Below are 20,584 nucleotides of genomic sequence, written 5' to 3'. Positions count from 1 at the left end.
ACTGCACGTTCGTTTGAAACTTTGAACTTGCCGAATGATTCCCCTAATGCTACAAACAGTATTTCTCATTTAAGTACATTTATCTCACGGATAATTCTCGGGGAAGCTAGTAAAACTGAAACCCAAGTCCCTCTCTTGAGGTCACTGCAGCATTTTCTTAATGACTTGGAGGAAGTTTGTTAATTTCCAACTCGCTCCGTCAACAAAAACTCCTCAACTTCCACGGGGATTTGCATTTTACCTAAAGAAATTCCCGCTCTATGTTAATTACTTCCTTAAATGTTTTATGAGTCTGCAATCTATCGCATATAAATCGGGGTCACAGAGTGCGGCGAGGCGAGTCAGCTTTGCAACTTAAAGGAAACTTTCCAGATTTAGTTCAGATGCCTTAAGTGAAACTAGGGTGTTAACTAATTTTATACTTTATTTTATCATAATTCGTAAATTATCTACTGCGTTTCGACTTAGACGATGCAGATTGCGAGTTCACATGCTTCATAGGTGCTTCCTCTGCATCCAAAGTGGATCCCAACCTATTCAGGATGGAAGCACTGATGTTTAAAACCGAACCAGCCCCCAGTAGAATCCTTTTGTTTGACTTCGAATCATCAGGGATAACCGATTTTGAGGATGAGGATTCTGAGAGTAGTGGTTTAGCTCGTTTTTTCGTAACGGTGATGTTGCAGGCGAATTTCAGCTCCACTTTAAGAGCCTCGAAATACGAAATCTTGTGTTACAAAAATCGAAAATCATCCAGTTATACGTTTAAGAGATGATTGAACTCTTACATGCTCTTCTACAGAGACATTGTGGACGTTCCATAGAAATTCCAGTATGGCAATCAAAAAGGCTATTCCAATTCCTGCTATTAGAACTATAAACACCCCTCCTACATTCTCTAGAGCCAAAGCGTCTGAGTTACCCGGAACAACCTGTAAAATTGCCACTAAACCATTTGTTCTTTGCTTAACTATAACATAACATTACAGTTGGACAAGGATCTCCTTCTCTCTCTTCCTTCCACCACTTCTCTTTCAATTTACCTAACTCCCCTTTCTCCTGGAGTTGCAAAAGCACCCTGTTAATATCATTTCTGTAGCCCGAATCTGCAAATACAAAATCCTCCTCATCAGCCTCAACGTTAGCTATTATAGCTCACTTAAAGGCATTCCAATCCCATACGACTTGGAGTCGAGCAAATCCCCAATCCTCCGCAAGTCACACTTCCTCTCTAGCTCATAATCGATCCCAGTAGACTCGATAAAGAAGGCATAAAGCTCATTTTTAGTAGACATAACCCTTTCCACTCCCTTAACATTGCTGTCCTCAAATACTGACGGTTTCTCATTGATCATTGTGTTCCACATTCTCTGGTATAGAGAATTGTTGGAGTGCTCGAAGAAACTTGCAGTGGCGCCATTCATCAGGCAACCATATTTTATTTTGGACTGAGCTGCCAGTTCTTCCACCGATTTTATGGAATCATCTTTCTTGGACATAGTTAAAAAAGCTGCCAAATTGGCAGTGTATGTCGCTGTTATGATAAGGGAGAAGAACCACCAGCTGGCTGTGGCAATTCTCGAGCACACACCCCTATAAAAAAACTGAAACACATGGACATTGAAAAATTACGTATTATGTACTTGGGCAGAATATCACATCCTTGAGTGGTGATCGAACCCAGAGTGAGCCACAGGCAGTTCTTGAAATCCCAAATGTTCTCAAGTTCTGAAGGGGTCTCGTCGCATGGATGGGGGTTTTCCCAGTCTTCTCCAGACATCCTATTTGTAAAAACATCAAATAGGTGCAACCTGCGTTCAATCATTCAATACCTAACGATGATTACTAGAATGAGGGACATAAAAAGGTACAATGCACCTATGTACATCCACACAGTTGCAGATAGAGGGCCCAAGAAACCATAGAGATTGGCCTCTTGCTCTACGTGTTCTGCCTTGTGTAGTATACCAATACCTAAAGTAAATTTTACACCACTAAGAAAATCATTCCGGTCCATTTTACCTAAACTCATGAACGGTAGACTAAAGTCAATTGCCTCTTGCCTCTGAGGCGTGATCGTGTAGTCGCATATGGCCAAATCAGCTTTCTAATGGCATATCGCAAAGAAAAAAATGAGTTTAAAAGACAGAAATCGTCGACGTACTTACACGCGACATGAGATCTTTCTGTAGATTTGGATACAAGTTTTTTTCAGTTATCTGAAATTCGTAAGTTATTCCCAGTTCTTTCGCAATCGCATCGATAAGATCCATGGAGAAACCCTCATATCTGGCATTGCCTTCAGCATCTGGATTTTTACTGAGACGTAGGTAGGGCTCACCGATTCTAAATTTTGGGTATTTATAGGCACGAATAAGTATTTATGAAGAACATGAATCCCTGTGTCAAAGCTCCAAGTTTCGTTAGGAAATTTCAGGAATGTATGTTTCAAGCTTACCGCGAGGTCACGATGAACTTTTTCATCGACAATCTATCTCTCCATTCTCTCTCTCGCTCCGTGGCACTTCGAGTTCTCTCCACTTGGTTTGGTTCGGTGGCGTGCCACAGTCCTATTATGCCGGGCTCTGCCATCCTGGATAACTCAACGATTTCCAGGTCAAAGTTTTCTCTTTTTCCAGCTTTTAAAGTGACCTCCCCAGTTATTCCTGTTAGGGTAACCTTGAATCAAAGGTCTTCCTTACTTTCATCCTTGTTTCATGTCGTCGAAACTTCAACAAAGTGCTTTTTCGAGGACGCCACGTGAGGTATCCGCGGTCAACGCAGGACCCATAGAATCCAACGGGCTGATAAAGGGTGCATCGAAAATTTCGAATATTTTTCGAAGAATGTCGAAAGGGGGATGTTATTCAAACTGGCAATAATACAAAAGAAAATAATGGCATGAGAAGGGTTATAATATGGGTCTGTCTGAACACTGGGGGAGGTAGCGGAATCTATCTAAGAGGCTTATAAAGCTTGTCGAGACGAATTGAAGATCAAAGCGAGAAAAATGGTAAAAAATTGGTATCTCCCCGTTCCTCTTTTCAAATTTTTTTATTTGTTATTTTTTGTTGCAACGAATGATTTGGCCTCTTTGTTTGCCCCATACACTCCAATTGAGAAGTAGAAATATTGAAAATGGCTTTTCTAGTGCTTAGAATGATCCGTCGCCGCGGGAACGGGGGGAAATATCAGCGCCCCGGAAAACCACCTGACTGGCCGCTATAGCAGCATGGTCTTTTGATTACGGGCTCTCCGATTTTTCCTTTGAAACGTCGAGATTGTTTAAGGACATGAAGTAAAGTTTTCATGAAACTACGTCAGCAATCAAAACCATGACTTAACCTTTCGGAAATGAAAAAAAAGCCCCAAAATCGTTTGCTGTGACTGCTCTACTTGCCAAACAACATAGACAAACTACAGTGCCATTTTAAGCAGCGGTAATGAATTATTAAAAGCTTACCTCCTGCATGGCTGACACTAAGCCATATTTATCGCTATATTTTTCAGAAGCGTTACAAAATAATGGCTCGTAAACAATTTTGCCGTCAGCATGTGCTGATTTAATGGCATTAAGCGATTCTGCCAACAGAAGCATTGCGTCGTGCACGAGAGCCATTTTCACCTGAAAAACATACCCAAAATTAACATCTTTCAGTCGCTATTTGCAAGCAGTAAGTTACTTACGGTAAGTTGGTTTGCGCTATTATCTGGATATGCCTTGCTTACGTAACCTTCCACTATCTCGGACGAGGGGTCGAACAAACGAACTGTAGTAATGTTGGTGATGGTGTTGAGGATTGTGTAATCCAACGTATGTGCGTCCTTGGGGGTATTTTTCCATAAAATTTAGAAAGAAACATTTTGAACAACTCACGAGAGATGTTAGGAAGATGTTGGTGTTGAGGTCGTCCAAAAGCATCACGTCCTTGGCCTGCAAGAGCACGTCTATGATCTTGTCAGTGCTGCAATCTAGCACTATACTGAACACCGGGGTGTTTCGAATTTCTTTAAAAATGTGCCTGGAAAGGTCCTCATTAAACCACCCAAGTTGGCAATAAAACTGCTTACCTGTTATCGCCAGTCTCGTCCAGCTTCTTCAAAATCACCGAATTCTTCCTGGAATCAGCTTGGAACTCCTGCAGCTTGAGCACGTCCTGCATTCTCACCAGCGATTCTTCATTCTCGTAAACGATGGCGAAAGTCTTCAAGTCCAAACTCTCCACTACGGCTCCGTAGGCCTGAGAACGGCTTCACGTTGGGCGAGTATTGAAAAGTTGCTCAAATTTACCTGAGACAGGAGAGACGCTTCTGGGTAGACGCTAAAGGAAGTCTCAAATTGTTTACTGCCCCTTGGGGACCACACGGTTTCTACGTAGGGAACTCCTAAGAAATGTGAAACTGATTTGAGGGTGTCGTCGAACGTTTCAACCCCTAAAATGGCGGTTAGTCCTTTGTTTTTGGCAGCCTCACATACTAAAAACTGGCTTTAGTATGAGTTTGACGGCAATTAACAGAATCTTACAAGCCTGCGCTGAGCCGAAGCAGTCATTTTCTACCATTTCCAACGTCTGGATTTCGACGTTCGATTTGGTGGGAATGTGGTCATTGAGAATTTCCAGATTCAGTTTACCCACCTCTTTGTCGTTAAACGTGACGACTCCTAGTTTATGTATAATGTAAATGGAGGTTTACTGCGTTTTCGGCTTACCAATGGTTATCTTCGCCTCATCTTCGGCACGGAGTAACCAAGAGAGCAACAGCAAACACAAGACATGCAGGAAGGTACGTCTGCAGGTCATTATAAATAGATCCAACGTGAGGTGGCTGGTTCAATTGATCATGGTGCGCACTTAATGTAATGCACTAAATCCAGACCAAATACTCGTGTTGTTTTTGTAAAGTCTCGCTTATTAAAAATGCGGCATATTTTTAAGTATCTGACCCTGGTGCCCGGCCAATCGTTTTCTAAAGGATACGAAAATAGCCCTAGACATCCTCACTAATGAGTTCGGCCTTAATTATAGCGAGACGCACCTGAGATCCTGAATATTTGGCTTGAGAAATGTGGGCTTTATTGATAGAAATTATTATGAAATATTATGCAGCTAGGAAGCACGAAATGTATGATAGGAAAATTTGCAATTTGAGTGGTTTGCATTTGCGTTTGGATGGGGAGTTGAGGAATCTTTAAGGAATTGTACAACTATTTATTATCAAAATAAATTATTCTTTTTTTGGTATTTTTCCTATTATACTTATTTATTCAGAAATCGCACTTCGTGACGGCCTACATGCCTCCTAAAAATAATTGATTTCGGGCGTCATGCTACAGTCGAACTCGGCCGTCAAAACAACGCTTTTCGAACGTCTTTCCTTATTTATGTTATTGGTCGTTACACTGAATTATATTTCACCTCGCAGATAAATAATCCAGTATGTCGGAGGTGTCGTATCGATTATTATATCAGCCCTAATTCGCCACACCCCAATTATTACATGAGAACAAAAACAGTAAATTTCCTGCAATTGCGGCTTTATTATCGCGCGAATTATCGTTTCACATCATCATCTTCCATTCACGTCCAGGCATCGTAAATTACTCCAGAACCGACAAGTCACCACCTACAAATCACTATTTTTAGACTTTGTCGTGCTCTTCGATTTCGATTGCTGTTCCAGATTAGTTGCTGATCCAATTCTGTTCAAAATTGCGGCGTTAACGTTCAGAACCGCACCAGCTCCGGTGAAAATTCCCTTTCCAGGCAGGTGTTCCTCATCCGATTTTGCGGAAGACGACTCTGAGATAACCGGTTTCGGTCGTTTCCTGGTCACGAAAACGTTGCAGGCGAATTTGAGTTCGGCTTTCAGAGCTTGCAAATACGAAATCTGCAACTTTCCATGCAATTCTACAGGGTTCGGGGAATTTCGGGGTTTCGTACGCGTTCTTCGATGGTGATGTTGTAGACGTTCCACAGAAATTGCGCGATGGCAACCACGAAGGACAGGCCGATACCTGCGATAAGGACTATGAAGACTCCTCCTACGTTCTCTAAGGCCAAGGCGAGGCTGTTGGCGGGAGTTTTCTGAAAAATGGGAATTAGTAAATTGTAGGAGATCTGGAGATTACGTTATGGAAATTTTCACACCTGAAGATCCGGGATTCCTAAGAATTTTGAAGGCTCTTAATAAAGGAATATGGAAAGGAAAGAGTGGGCTGAAAGGCAGAGCACCAATGACAGACATTGGATTATAGATGAATAACAGATTACCGGCAGATTGACGACTGGAACGTAGTGATCATTAAAGTCACGCGAAAACGTTCTCCTGAGGATCGTTTAATACTGCAATGACTGTTTAGTACTACAAGCGTATTCCTTTGCTGAGTCTGAAATGTAACTCGAACTAAAACGAAGATTAGTACTAAATGGGTTTTAAAATGTTTAAAATCATATGATCAAACGCTAGGAGACTCTGAGAATTCCTGAGGACAATCATCGCATAAAAAACAATGAGGAACTGATAGGTGATCATTGGGGAGGGGCTGCGAATTGATATAGAAGGAAATCGAATCAAGACTGGAAAAAGCGAACTCAATAGAATATTCTAAATCCAGATTTCGGAATGATATTGAAAGTTGTTTACATGTGAAAGTTTAACGTACGCTTTTTGCAAATTATACATAACAAAATGGATCATTTCCCTCAATAAACATTTACTCACAGTTGGACACGGCAGTCCGTCTCGTTCTTGCTCCCACCACTTCTCCCTTAGTTCCGCCAATTTTCCTGTCTCACTAAGTCGCAAAACAGCTGAGTTCACGGAACCACGATAATCCGCATCTGAAGCATAATATTTTCTCGCCAGGTCTCAGACGATTCGAACACGTTTGCTCAACTTACTCAAAGGCATTCCAATCGCATAAGTCTTTGAATCCAGTAAGTCTCCAATCCGCCTCAAGTCACACTTCCTCTTCATCTCGTAATCAATTCCAGTTGACTCCATAAAAAATGCATACAGGCCATTTTTAGTCGATAGGACTCTTTCTACACCATTCATATTGCTGACTTCAAATGTGGAAGGTTTTTCATTTATCATAGTGTTCCACATCCTTTGATAGAGAGTGTCGTTGGAGTGCTGGAAGAAGCTTGCCGTTGCTCCATTTTTCAGGCAACCTTGGAAGATGCATTTTTTTAAATAGATTAAATTTTGGACGTGCTGATTTACCATATTTCACTTTAGATTGTTGAGCCAGCTCCTCCACAGTATCGATAGTGGTCACCTTCTTATTGCTAGTGAGGAAAGCGGCCAAATTGGCGATATAGGAGTTTGTTATTATAAGTGAGAAGATCCACCAGCTGGCTGTCGCAATTCTAGTGTATTTCCCTCTGGAAATAAAATATGAGTCACGCGCTATGTAGGGGTCGGCAAATCTTCTGACTTAGGCAGAATATCGCAACCCTGGGCCGTGATGGATCCTAGAGTTAGCCAACAGCAGTTCTTGAAGTCCCATATATTTTCCAATTCCTCTGGATTTTGATCGCAAGGATGAGGATTCTCCCAGTCCTCCTTGGAAAGTCTGGAAATGAATCCTCCAAAACATATTCATAATCGTTGATTTTGAAATATTACCTTGCGATAACCACCAAGATAAAAGACATAAACAGACAGAAAGCTCCTATATAAAACCAGACGACTTTCGAAAAAGGGTCCATAAAAGCGTATAAATGACTATTATCTTCCGCTTCCTCTGTCTTATGAACAATTCCAATTCCTTAGAAAGGTTTTAGATGTTGATACTGATTAATATCACTATAATTTTGTGTCCTCTCACCTAAAGTCATGAACGGAAGGCTGAAGTCTATGACCTCCTGCCTTTGAGGGGTGACTGTGAAGTCACATATTGCTAGGTCAGCCCTCTAGGACAAAAAATAATTTCGTCTGTGTAAACGCCATTGAATAAGATCTATACCCGTTCGATTAAGTCTTTCTGCAAATTTGGATAAGCATTGTCCTGCGTTATCTGGAATTTGAAAGATATGTTCAGAAGCTTTGCAATCTCCCCAATGAGATCCATAGAATATCCGTAATATCTGGCGTTGCCTATCATATCTGGGTCGTCGTTTTTGTATAGATATGGAGCGCCGATTCTGTAGGCAAACATGTAAATGTTTTTAATTAAAAGTTGATGAAGCCTTAAACCTTGAGGTCACAATAAAATTATGCTGACTCAATCTCTCCAACAACTCTGCTTCTCGTTCAGTGGCGTTCCTAGTTCGAATAACTTTGTCTGGATCGTTTGAGTTCCAGAAACCAATAGGTTTATCTGGCTTATTAATTTCAATTACGTTTAGTTCAAAATACTCTCTATTTCCATTTCGGAGGTTTATTTCTCCTGTTATTCCTGGTATTGAAACCTGAAATCCAATTATCACGAGACTTTTGATTAAAACATGATTATTACCTCCTGCAGGGCTGAGATTATTTCTTCTTTACTTTGATACTTTTCTGAAGCATTGCAATACAGGGGATTGAAAGTTGTGTTGTCGAAGTCTGATATAATGCTGTTCAGCGATTCCGCCAAGAGGAGCATGGCATCGTGCAGAAGGGCCATTCTAACCTGCAACTATCAAAGTAGGTTTAATCTTAAAAAATGCTCGTAGTACTGACAGTGACTTTCTCAGGTGTAACGTCTGGATAGGCTTTCCTTATTTTCTCTATTGTTAGGGCTGAGTTGGGGTCGAATAAGCGAATTGCGGTGATATTTGAGCGGGTCTCTAAAGAACTGTAATCAAGGGTATGAGCATCCTAAAATATGTTTTGTATGAAGCTAATTAGAGCGATTTTCCAAAATACCTACGAGGGAGGTTATAAAGATATGAGTATTGACATCGTCCAAGAGCTTCACTCCTTTGGCCTGCTGGAGCACATCCAAGATTTTATCAGTGCCGCAATCTAGGACTATGTGACTAAATCCTGCTGCTCTGACTTCCTTCAGAATGTGCCTAAAAATGGGTTTATAAGTTCCAATTTCATGGTGGAGTCAGTGCCACTCACCTGCTATCATTATGATCATCAATCTTCTTCAATATCAACGAGTTCTTAGTCGCCTCGACATTGTGTTCCTGAATTTTCAACACGTCCTGCATTTTTATAATTGATTCTTCGTTTTCGTACAAAATGGCAAAAGAGTCCCAACCGAGGCTTTGTATTATAACTCCAAAAGCCTGGAAAACTAATTTTCTATCGGCCATTTCATTTTCATTTGGGGAAGTTCCAACCTGTGACAGCAACGAGGCCTCAGGGTAGACGCTAAATGAAGTGGTCAAATGCTCGTTTTCCCTGGCAGTCCATTGAGTGCTGATATAGGGTATTCCCAAATAATTGGAGAGAGATTTGATGGTGTCTGTGAGGTCGTTTTGCTGAAGCTCAACCGCAGCAACGAGGCCATGATCTCGGCTCGTGAAGCTGCAATCTACTGGAGGGCGTTAAAATTGTTATAAGCGGCTTACGAGGGTGCTTACAAATATTTGTGGATGTTAGAAGTTCATTTTCTTGGAGGGTAATTTTGTGCAGGGAAACGTTAAAGGTCTCGTCAAAGTTTTGGGATGAGATGTCGGTGTCGATGTAGTCGTTTTCTTCACTGCTTGTTGTTATCAATCCTTTCAATTATAATTTTAGATTATATTGAATGTAATGAAGTTACGAAAGTCTGTACTTACCAACGTTTATTGTCACTTTCGATAATCCTACGTCGATCCAAAACGGAAAACTCAGTATCCATAAAATAACTCGTTCGAAATCCATGCCGATAGGAAAACAGATTTCAGAAGTTTCCCTGCGAAACTGCTTTTAGGTCATTGCAAAAACTTCTAACGAAATACTTGTAACCCTGTTCCATTAAACTTAATATGCAAATCATTACATTTCCTGGTCCTGGGCCAATAGTTTTCAATGTGTGGTATATTTAAATATTTCTGAAACGTCAACCTGATAACGAGCTTCAATCTTAATTATAACTAAATGCATGTTGGTTTGATGTTTTTAGAAATGTACGAGGGAGCTTTGGTAGGTACGATCAGAACTCGGGGAATTTTCATTAACCTTGTTAAACAATGCCTATTCGATGCTGCTGCTACCCTGCATCGCACGTACTGACGTTCTGCTCTACTCTTCTCCATATCAATATCAGGTTGATGGAACGATTTTATTATTCCTCAGTTTTATTCGATTCGTATTCCTGTGTTCGAAGGGCGTTTAGAACAATCAGAGTTTATTTGATTTTGTTTTGTTGAACTTCCATTACCATTTTCCAGATGCCTAAGAGTTAGGCATTGAATCCGACACTCTCCATGGTTTGATAGTGCCCTGTAAAACTAATGTTTCATCTATTGACCATCTTCCTCCTACTAGACATCTAAATATACTTTGTCGCCCATATGTTACAATTTTATGTGAAGTGGAGCGATTTATCTATGCTTTCAAAATACCAAGCCCCGAGTTTATTTCTGGTTTTTAAGTGGTACATGTAGTTTTTTGAGATTATGCTAATTAGGATACTCCATTTCGATGCATGCAGCTCTCTAGGAGATATGCAAGTTGTCTGTACCCGACCTAAAGAACGTATCATTATCCAATTGAAAAATGCAGCTGAAGAAATAGTCAGCCTCGTATGAAAGTACTTACGTAAGTGTTGTGGTAACTCGTATTAATAGAGAGAGATTCGGGGATTTTTACTGTTTATTCTACATCCTTTTCAAGTTAAACTTTTAAATGGCATGGGAGCACGTGAAAATATATTAGGAGCGCGTAAAAAATCATCCGGAGGCACGTAAAAAGTATCTTTCTTATGCCCAGACCTTGATTGTAGCAGTTCTTAATGGCGCTACCTTTTTCTCCCCGCCTGAGGCAGATTCCAGTCCTGTCTCGTTTAGTGCAATCCTTGCTATTCATTATCATATTTCATCAAATCTGTGCTAGTCTTAGCGTCTTACAATTCGGATTTTTACCATGCTCCCCACCTAGAGCGATTGACCCGGCTTTAACATTAGGTCTCAGTTCGCTCGTGTTGAGCGCCCTCCCATCCTCAATTCAATTATATTTCTCGTTTCCCCCGTTTTGACGGTGGCAAGCCTGGACCAGTCCGATCTTTCTCCAGTCCATCCATCCTTAGGACGATTTCCTCTAAAAGTTTGCCGGATATATCTCGGTTTAAGAAAGTGGCAATATTTTTCTTGATGTCTCATAATGTAACGAGACTATTCCTAAAGATGGTTCGAGAGTGGATAGCAACACTGCATGCATAAAACCACTGGAAATCTACGAACCTAATTTGAAAAAAGAACTAGACTGAATTGAAGTTCTAGCGTTTCAGCGTCACGTTCGAGAATCAGAGATCCTCGATTCTAATTTCAAGTTTATGATATATCGTTACCAACACCAGACAGTTGTTGACGAGACGAATATAAAACTGGGAAACTTTAGCGTTTTTTAACGAGGCAAACTTGACTGCAGCTATAGGAGAATTAAAGCTTTACTATTCCGCTCTTACATACAAGTACCTATTAAAGTTGGGCTTTAAATTCTGGAAACGATAAGCTACCGCGAAAGTTATTTCTTACTTCGCTCATTCGAATCCAAATTTTTCCTTAAATAACACTAAACAGCAATACTTCCTTCAATGAGGATTTATTGAAATTCGCAAATGCATAACATAATCAAAACTAATCGCTGCTACGAACTCTGAATCTGGTACCGCATGAGCTTTCAGTCCTCGTAGGGCTTATCTGGCTTCCTAACCCTTCATTTCCAGAGTCCCCGTTGTATTTTAAAAGTACCGCAGATTTGGTAAACAGATCTCTAGCCGCGCTCAATTTATCCAGATTCCTATCCGAGCCGGATTTCGAGAACGACGCCGATTCCGACGCCAGTGGCTTAACTCTTTTCTTCCTCGTGTATATTTTACAAGCGAATTTCAGCTCGCATTTCAATGTTTCAAAATAGGACATCTAAAAAAATCCGGTTAACTTCGGCTAACAGCCCTTGAGGTACTTACGTGCTCTTCTACTGAGAGTTGTCTGACGTTCCACAAAAACTCAATTATAGCTATTACATAGGCCAGTCCTATGCCCACGGCGAGCACTATGAAGATTCCTCCAACGTTTGAGAGGGCTAAAGCATCTGACTGTTCTTCTTGGTTCTGTTAAGACAATCGTTAGAAGTTTGCTTCTGAGTTATTCAATTTGTACCCTATTGCAAGGAGGCCCATCTGTTTGGTTTTTCCACCAAAACTCCTTCAATTCCATCAATTTGCCACTCTCTTGGAGCTTCAATATTGCGTTATTTATTGCGAGGCGATATTCCGCATCTGCAAGCACCTATTCCTCATTAAATTTCCTAGTTAAATACAACTTGCCTACTCAAGGGCATTCCAATTCCGTACGATTTAGAATCTAACAAACCGCCGATCTTCCGCAAGTTGCACTCTCTCTCCATCTGATACTCAATCCCAGTCGATTCCATGAAATAGGCATAAAGGCCGTTTTTAGTGGACAAAACCCTTTCAACCCCCGAAGGGTTGTCTTTTTCAAACACCGCAGGTTTTTCATTAATCATTGTGTTCCACATCTTTTGGTACAGAGAATTGTTAGAAGTGGCGAAAAATTGCTCTGTAGAGCCTTTTGCCATTAAACCTGGAACATATCCAAACTCTCTGGGAATATCCAGGGATTTATGCAAAACTTACCATATTTTACCTTGGATTGGGCGGCAAGCTCCTCTACCGAGTCGATGGTAACGTCCCTTTTCTGCATTGTGAGGAACGCTGCCAAGTTCGCAGTGTAGGAGCTCATGATAATCAAAGAGAAGAACCACCATGAGGCTGATATTACTCGAGTTGGCACTCCCCTTAAAGAAATTTCCATTAGACGTGGGACTTCAATGGAAATATTCTAGTACTTGGGTAGAATATCGCATCCTTGAGCGGTAATCGAGCCCAAGCTGAGCCAGAGGAAGTTTTTGACGTTCCAGATGTTTTCCCTTTCTTTCGATTGTGGGTCCCAAGGTTTAGGATCTTCCCATTCCTGAGGTGATAACCTAGGATAGCACAACATAGCTGTGAAGTCAGTGAGGGAAAGGGGTGAAAATCACCTTGCAACGAAGAACATTGTGATTGAACTGACTAAGCTCAAAGTCCACATGTAGTACCACACAGTCCAAGAAATCGGTCTCATGAAGGCGTACATATTGTCCACCTCTTCTTGGGTGGCTTCTTTATGCAGGATTCCTATGCCTGGAATATTTCCCTGACTCAGCTGTCTAAAAAGGGACATTTTTACTTACCCAAATTCATAAACGGCATACTAAAATCTATCTTTTCCTGCCTCTGTGGAGTTATTGTAAAATCGCATATTCCCAAATCTGCCCTCTAAAAGCAGCGCCAATTAATTTGCCTCCATTTGCATATTTCAAACTTACCCTCTCCTGTAAATCAGTCACTAAATTAGTATAAGAGTTATCCTTCGTTATAACAAACTGGAAAGTTATTTTTGCTTCTCTGGCGACTTCTTTTATCAAATCCACCGAGTATCCCCTGTAAATGCCTGGCATTTTCTCGTCCTCCATTAAATAAGGAGGACCAAGTCTGTAAGAATCAGCTAAAAGGGTCCATTCCTGGGCTTTTCAATGGGGTTACCTGGAAGTTACTATAAAGTTGCGACTGATCATCCTGCGCTGCAGTTCAGCCTCTCTTTCGCTGATGCTCAACGTCAAATGAATCTGATCCGGATTTTCCGAATTCCAGTTAGCTATTGAATTACGTGGAGTATCGATGTCAATAACTTGTAAGGTAAATTTGTCCCTTTTTCGATTTTGGAACGAAATTGCACCTGTTAAAGTGTTACTAATTAATGCCTGGAAAATGCATATTATATAGACTTGCTGAGGCTCTACCAACAATTCTATGTACTTTTTCCAGTGAATTAATTAAACCTATATTATCGTCGTATGGTTTCTCTGAGTCACAACTTAACTCTCGGGCGGCAAACTCAACTTTTTCTTCTTTCAGCTGATTGATCGTTTCGAAAATCAGAGTCAAAGCGTCAAACACCAGAGCTGTTTCCACCTAAATTGCCATATCGTACACCCCCCTTTTATCCACCAAAATGTCTTACTTTAATTTTCTCCGGAAGAACATCAGGAAAATATTCCGTGGCAATTTTTTGGAACGTCGAAGAATAGGGATCCAGAAGTCTGACTGCTGTTATATTGGCCTGCGTCTTAATTTCACTGAAATCCAGAGTATGGGCATCCTGCAGATTTCCATGTTATTTTGGAGTCACCATTAAACTCATTCTTACCAGGGAAGTAAGCAAAATGCCAGTAGAAAAATCTGAAAGCAATCCCACATTATCGGCCTGATCCAGGATGTCTATGATCCGATCCACGTGACAATCCAAGACGATTTTGTTGGTGTTTGACACACGAATTGCCTTTAGAATCTCCCTGAAATGCGGAAGAAAATATTTTTGGACACCTTTCAGATCGAATAGTATTATTACCTATTGTCACCTGAATTTAATCTCTTTATGCTGATATCATTCGTCGTGGTCCCTTCCATGTACTTTTGCAGTTTCAGAACTTCTTGGAGGCGCAGCAATCCATCGTCATCTTCGTAGAGAATTATGAACCCCGAAATCCAGTTCAACGATTCGATGATCTTTGAGTAACCCTGGAAAGAAATTGCCTTCAAGCTCTCCCCCTAAAAGAGCTTTCTGTTGGTTACCGTGGACAGAAGTTCTGCATCTGGATAGACATTAAATACATTAAAGGGGTGTTCGATTTTGGGTCTCCATGCTGTTATTATGTATGGAAACGCCAGGTGGGCGCTTACGGACTCTAATATAGGGGAGACAAATTGCGACTTTGGGGCCAAGGCTGCTACAAGTCTTTCACCTTTGATTGAACCAAAGAAATTGCAGGCTGTAACATAAGGAAAAGTCGTCTGTGGTTCCATTTGTGTCTTCGTTTACCTATGTTTTTTGTTTCAATTATGTCATGTTTAGACACTCGCTGAACAGCATCTACGGGTTCTGTCGCCAGTTCCACGTCTTCGTGAAGATTTAACTTCAGCGATTCCCAAAAGTTTATGTCGTTCTGATCTTTATTGAAGAATGCTCCTGCAGAAATAACAATTCGGTAACCAGACTTTATGTTTTGTTCGTTTTACTTGCCAATTCGGATATTGTCCTTTGCGAAGCTCAACTGATAATAAAATAGCCAAATGACCAAAATCGAAACGTTCCCGAAAGCCATCTCCCTTCACGACATATGCACCGTTATTTTATAGACTTCCGAAGTAATAAAAGCGACACTAAACCTACGACATAGACGTAAACCTAATAAACTGATCTAGTTATATCTCTTCGGTCTTTTTCACTATACGAAGTGTTGGTAAAGCGCCAAACTAAATGCTTAGCTGCCTGTTTAAAAATAAATGTGTAGGCTAACGCGTCTCTGATTAGGATCGGCTTAGTTAAAAAATAATGAATTTTGCGGGAAAAACGTTATAATTGAAACCAATTTTGAATGGTTCAAGGTAACAGCGTGTTAGGGAAAATATTTAGGCCAGAATAACTTCGAACGTGCGTTACGATATTCCTCAAAGACGGAATTAAAATGTATGCTCAACAAACTTGTCATAGGTAAACTTGCCAGGAGTTCTACACAATGTTCTAGTAACATCACCGCTAATTCAACACGATGATTCCGTCAATAAGCATTTATTTGCGGTATTTTATGTGCACAATGGCACTGGTGCAAATTGCCGCTGTGCAGCTAGCCTGAACTACAGCGATAATTGCACTAGTGCAAGTCACCGTTTTAGTCTTCCGCTGAGTGGTTCAGCACAGGAACTAGAAACCCGCATTTCGTTATTGAATTGCATTATCGAAATATAAATTTTGATAAATGAATCAAAGAAACTATTCCTTTTCGGGTGGTCGTAAATAGACCGATTTGGATATCACATTGACTATGGAAATGAAAATTTTCCACATCTAAGCTTGCAACTCAGTATTCCTATTCGCGAGCGATCAAATGATTTTTATTCCTAGCGTGCGGCAAAGGGGCTTTACCGCATGCATTTGCGGGCTGAAAGTAGCATTTTCCCGCATTTTATTGGGGTGTTTCGTTGGCCTGCCATGGTGGTCGCAAAGTGACGAATTTGGCCGGGAGAACTTTATGACCTCGACGAAGCTTCCTTGTTTAATTGTTAATAATATTTCAGTTCCAAACTTTCTTTTGTCGAACTGCGGAAGTAGTAAATCCAAAAGTGAAGCATGCCGTCACCAGTTATGCAGCGGAATGACATGCGGGTCACCATCGTCCACCCATTTGCAAAAATCGCAGTAAAGCCATGGGCGATTCGTGGTGATCTGATAACAACCAGGGTTGATTGGCGGCTGCCGGCCTACCTCGGCCATGCCGTAATGGCGTTCCGCTGCACGGCGATTTACCCTGGAGGACGTTCTGGACACTGCCCTTTTCGAGGTTAGTGCAGTTGTGTTCTTAATGCACGGTACACGCGCATTTGTGCCTGCTGGGTAACGTCAGAGCGACTTATCTCAGAAACTAAATGAGATGTTACAGCTGGCTGACTGGTAAAAGATACATTTAATTTAGGGTTTTTTCTAGGGTGCTTGTTCTATAAATTTCTTTAAATCAAACGATTCGACTCCTGCATTGACCTCGAATCCCTAATTCCAGATCGTCTAGGAATCTTGAGACTGCAGTTTCGAACCAGTTGATTCGAAGGTAACTTGTGACAACCTCGTGCCTTGAAGGAAATATGCGGACTAGCTTAAGACCTCGAGGAAATATTACCACATTATCCACAAGTCGGAAACTGGCATACTGCATGCGATATTTACCTGCTGGAAATATTGAAAATTAGTTAATCCAGGTATTTGTAGACGTCACAGTTTGGGTAATTTCGTACTTGGTCCCTATCATAGGCGTAGTAAATTTTTCACCTTCCCCCCTTCAAAGGGACTCCGCCCTTTCATGTTACGTTCACATCTGAGTCGCAGACAGTCATGAATCAAATATATCACCACCAAAAATAATTATCATGGTCGGATTATTAAAAGCACAATCAAACCGGATGAAGCTTTGATTAAGATAATAGCATTACGCGGTATATATCCATCTAGTAATCAATTTGTAGTCTTTGTCGACCGCAAATCCATTAATTGTGTGTCACATTTCGCGTGATGGGGTTGTTTCTGTTTATAAGGAACGATTTTGTCGTTTCATGAACGTCCATTGGGGAAATCGCGTGCAGTACCCGAATATGATTAAATAACTTATACGTGAGATTTTTTTTTTTGTTTCTTGCTTAAATTGCATGTTTGACAATTTCCTCCATTAAGTCACGTCCCATTTCCTTTTCAGGTAAATCCACTATCGAATTGTAATAACACGTCAAGGAGGTATCTCCTAATCGCTAATATGTGCTTTTAAATGCCAAACAAACTCCGTTTTGTTGTTGTAAATACAGCTTTGTTGCTACAATTTGTCGAATTTTGATATGCAACCTTTCAACAGTCCATGCAGGAAATTCTTAATTGCCGATTAGCGATTAGATGGACGATAATTAAATGCTTATGTCTGTTATTAAATTTTATATATTTTTTTTTTAGTTACATCTTGCTTCAGCCAGACCTTAATGACTTGAAGCTGTGACTTTGGACTATGACTATCGCGTCATCGAGCATGAAGAATTCTGTCCTATTTTGCATGTGTGCATTATTAATGTTCGAGCCTACGGCATCAAGGGTGAGAAGTAAATTGCGAATGGGATTTTTCTAAATCCTTCATTGCAGATGACGGAAAAGCAGCTGGTGGCTGCAGTTAAGCTGGTAAGGAACATGTGCACGGTAAAGGAAAAGCCCAATCTAGGTAAGCGATAGTGAGGTGAGAGTATTAATTTCCCCATTTTCTATGTGACTTAGCTGATATTGATAAGATGCATCAAGGAGACTGGGATGTGGACTACAAAGCTCAGGTGAATAAAATCAAATTTCACAAACGATTTCCTTACCGCTTTCCTTTATAGTGCTACATGTCGTGCGCCCTGAACTCCTACAAACTGGTAAAATTTCCAACGCACAGTTTGTTGTTAAAGTTCAATTTTTGCAATTTTTGAAGATGGGCAAAGATAACCGGCTTGACCGAGAAGCGCTCAACTTGCAGATAGAAACTTTGTTGCCAGAAAGCTTGCGGGATTACGTGGTCAGATGCACAGACCAATGCGAAAATGCAGGCAAGAAGTTACGATTGTAAAAATGCTGAGTTTTAGCATTTATTGTTGGTTTACAGTGACAAATTTGACCGACAAATGCGTGGCAGCCTACCAATTTTCCAAGTGCGTCTATTTTTGCGATCCAGAGGTAAGGAACGTGATCTTCAAATACCAACCTGCCTCATATACATATTTGCTTTCCAGAAATACTTCCTACCTTAGATAATCAACTTATGAGCCCTTCAATGGAATACAAATATTCGTAAAATAAACGCAATGTGAAGTAGTTTTTGTGTTTCAAATATTGACCCACGTCCCGCTAAGCGAATTAGGAATCCCTCGCCCTTGGAGGGACCACTGATTGTGTCACTTTTTCGCATTAAGGCAGCACAAATCAGCAGAATTTCCTTCATATTTTCAACTTGGAAACTCGCCGACGTTGGCATATTTTCCCAGAAAAACTTTTCCTAAGAATTTTTAATCAAAACAACAATCAATTTCCCCATCCAGAGTTCTGTATTTGATTTCGGTTGCGTGCAAAACCTTCCTCGCCCTTAATTCTTAAAACGAGCTTCCTTTTGCGTGTTGTTAAATAGAAAGGAGAAATTTATTATTCTTGTTTGATTGCCCAGAAAGGCGTGAAACTTTTAATTTAGCAAATTGCAGAAATCCCTCCTCAACCCCTTACTGAACTAGATTATTTGCAATTGTATCGAATTTCATTAATTCCAAAATTAGCCCCTCAAAAGAATAAATGTTTAATCCCCAATTAGATAAATGAAAAGTTTGTTGGAAGTATCGGAAAGGAGAATTGGAGTTTCAAAGTTTCAAATACCTAAGCCATTTTGTAATTTCAGTTGCAGGCAAGGGCACTTTGCATAAGTACTACAATGAATATTAAGTGGATTACTTTTATAAGTCTATCGAGCAAAATTGGAAAATCCATGTCCCTTTTTAATGCTACTTTGCAACAGAAGAGGAAATAAAACCTAATGATTGGAAATTCCTAGTATTCACAGATTCTCGTTTGCTTTCGCTGGGTAGTGATGATGATCAATACAGACCGCTCCATACTGTAGTGATTCTCGCGCTCCGCTCAAGAAAAATTCATAATTTAACGCATTGAAGGTGTGATCTCAAACTAAAATGACCGCCGCGCTACTATGCATTCAATTCTGAGCCACGCTCGTTTCAGCGTGAGCGTGAATATCACTGAAGTCGCTATACAGGGTGAGTTTCATTTAACTATAAACGCCCATATCTTGAAAACTATGCCGATACTGAGGAAATCCAAAAACACGTCTCCCATAATATGATGGAGAAAAATAATTGAGGATATGATGAACTCACTGCCCTGTACCAGATGCACCCCAGCCAGGTAATTTTTTCAAAATAGCGTGCGTATGATTGCGACATATCGTTGAAAAGCACTGACAATAAGTTTTTAAATGATACCAAACTCTTTGGAATTTCCCCCTCAAATGTGTCTACGTCATTTTTGGAGATACATATACATACATATATATAAAGAATCCGTATTTCCCTGGAAAAAAGTTATCACCCAAATTGGCTTTTCTGCTCATGGTGCATATTCATAACTTAACATTATTACAACTCAAACTTATGATCTCGATCTGGAAATGTTCCAACAGAGCGGTCCACGGAAAGAGGAAGAGGTATTGGTTTGTATGTCTTGTTAAGCAAAGTGGTTTTAGTATAGTTGAGTTATGGGGATCGTCATTCCTTTTCTTCTGCAGTTGTAGTAGTCTTTCGGTTATTTTTGTCATGTACGTGCGTCGTTATACCAATTGGTTGGATGGGTTGTGTAACGGGTTTTTGAGCTTATTTTTCCAATTAGTCTTAAGGCAATCTGTGCCGTTGTTTGGATATATCGTTCCTTTTTGTTTATTTACAAATATTATTCCCAGAAATTCATTTACTAAATGCTGATTAGGTTGATTAATAAGACTTCCTACTAGTCCAAAACGAAAAACTTAAAGGAGATACATTGTACGATGAATAGACATTAGGATACAAAACATAAATGTGCTTGAGGCCTGTTTGGGGTTGTAAGCTTCTCTCTAATAACTACAACACGCACCAATGGGCAACTGCACATTTATCCCTTAAGGCAAAAAGCCTCGACTTCCATGAAAAAAATCAGTCGTTCGTTCACTATCATGAAGACAAATACGAAACCATAAAAAGCAAACAATCCGCGTCGTGTAACATCACGTAAGCCATAAAATAACTGCAAATCCCTTCATTTGTCTTTATGAGAGA

At 40.4% G+C, this 20,584-nt stretch overlaps 2 protein-coding genes across 4 annotated transcripts; one reads left to right on the top strand and one right to left on the bottom strand.

Moving 5' to 3' along the window:
* Positions 1–406: 406 nt before the first annotated feature.
* LOC136344186 (uncharacterized) lies at positions 407–15,484 on the bottom strand. The gene is made up of 50 exons (XM_066291398.1): positions 15,231–15,484; positions 15,030–15,176; positions 14,783–14,979; positions 14,559–14,728; positions 14,358–14,502; positions 14,172–14,309; positions 13,967–14,122; positions 13,694–13,911; positions 13,477–13,642; positions 13,342–13,426; positions 13,150–13,291; positions 12,958–13,095; positions 12,746–12,906; positions 12,420–12,692; positions 12,249–12,367; positions 12,056–12,199; positions 11,725–12,008; positions 10,860–10,945; positions 9,525–9,662; positions 9,282–9,478; positions 9,058–9,227; positions 8,861–9,005; positions 8,671–8,808; positions 8,465–8,620; positions 8,203–8,417; positions 7,973–8,150; positions 7,835–7,919; positions 7,633–7,774; positions 7,442–7,579; positions 7,228–7,388; positions 6,903–7,175; positions 6,724–6,842; positions 5,943–6,086; positions 5,627–5,889; positions 4,712–4,827; positions 4,526–4,663; positions 4,292–4,476; positions 4,072–4,241; positions 3,878–4,022; positions 3,688–3,825; positions 3,464–3,625; positions 2,459–2,679; positions 2,169–2,346; positions 2,023–2,107; positions 1,833–1,974; positions 1,644–1,781; positions 1,160–1,593; positions 988–1,106; positions 789–932; positions 407–727 (listed from the first exon to the last, which is right to left on the bottom strand). The coding sequence occupies exons 1-50, from the start codon at positions 15,310–15,312 to the stop codon at positions 446–448; spliced, it is 8,310 nt and encodes a 2,769-aa protein (XP_066147495.1). The 5' UTR covers positions 15,313–15,484; the 3' UTR covers positions 407–445.
* On the top strand, positions 3,669–18,586 carry LOC136344293 (general odorant-binding protein 72-like). Of its 3 annotated transcripts, none has more exons than XM_066291609.1 (8): positions 3,669–3,688; positions 17,700–17,835; positions 17,883–17,958; positions 18,012–18,064; positions 18,116–18,151; positions 18,208–18,322; positions 18,379–18,449; positions 18,506–18,586. In XM_066291609.1, the coding sequence occupies exons 2-8, from the start codon at positions 17,752–17,754 to the stop codon at positions 18,521–18,523; spliced, it is 453 nt and encodes a 150-aa protein (XP_066147706.1). In that variant the 5' UTR covers positions 3,669–3,688; positions 17,700–17,751; the 3' UTR covers positions 18,524–18,586. The 3 variants fall into 3 exon arrangements, with proteins under 3 accessions (XP_066147706.1, XP_066147705.1, XP_066147704.1); XM_066291608.1 differs by lacking the exon at positions 3,669–3,688 and adding an exon at positions 16,757–16,812; XM_066291607.1 differs by lacking the exon at positions 3,669–3,688 and adding an exon at positions 16,847–16,960.
* Positions 18,587–20,584: the final 1,998 nt, after the last annotated feature.

This window comes from Euwallacea fornicatus, chromosome 16, assembly GCF_040115645.1.
Source record: "Euwallacea fornicatus isolate EFF26 chromosome 16, ASM4011564v1, whole genome shotgun sequence".
Classification (NCBI taxonomy): Eukaryota; Metazoa; Arthropoda; class Insecta; order Coleoptera; family Curculionidae; genus Euwallacea; species Euwallacea fornicatus.
This window is presented reverse-complemented; position numbering and strand designations above follow the sequence as displayed.

Bases quoted from the DNA above. Each gene is read 5' to 3' on its own strand.
- LOC136344186 (XM_066291398.1), bottom strand. From the start codon at position 15,312: ATGGCTTTCGGGAACGTTTCGATTTTGGTCATTTGGCTATTTTATTAT. The intron at 9,228-9,281 runs GTTGGAACTTCC...TTAGTTTTCCAG, and splicing joins AGGCCTCGTTGCTGTCACAG to GCTTTTGGAGTTATAATACA. The intron at 8,621-8,670 runs GTCAGTACTACG...TGATAGTTGCAG, and splicing joins TTACACCTGAGAAAGTCACT to GTTAGAATGGCCCTTCTGCA.
- LOC136344293 (XM_066291609.1), top strand. From the start codon at position 17,752: ATGACTATCGCGTCATCGAGCATGAAGAATTCTGTCCTATTTTGCATG. The intron at 18,065-18,115 runs GTGAATAAAATC...TTTCCTTTATAG, and splicing joins ATGTGGACTACAAAGCTCAG to TGCTACATGTCGTGCGCCCT. The intron at 18,152-18,207 runs GTAAAATTTCCA...CAATTTTTGAAG, and splicing joins CCCTGAACTCCTACAAACTG to ATGGGCAAAGATAACCGGCT.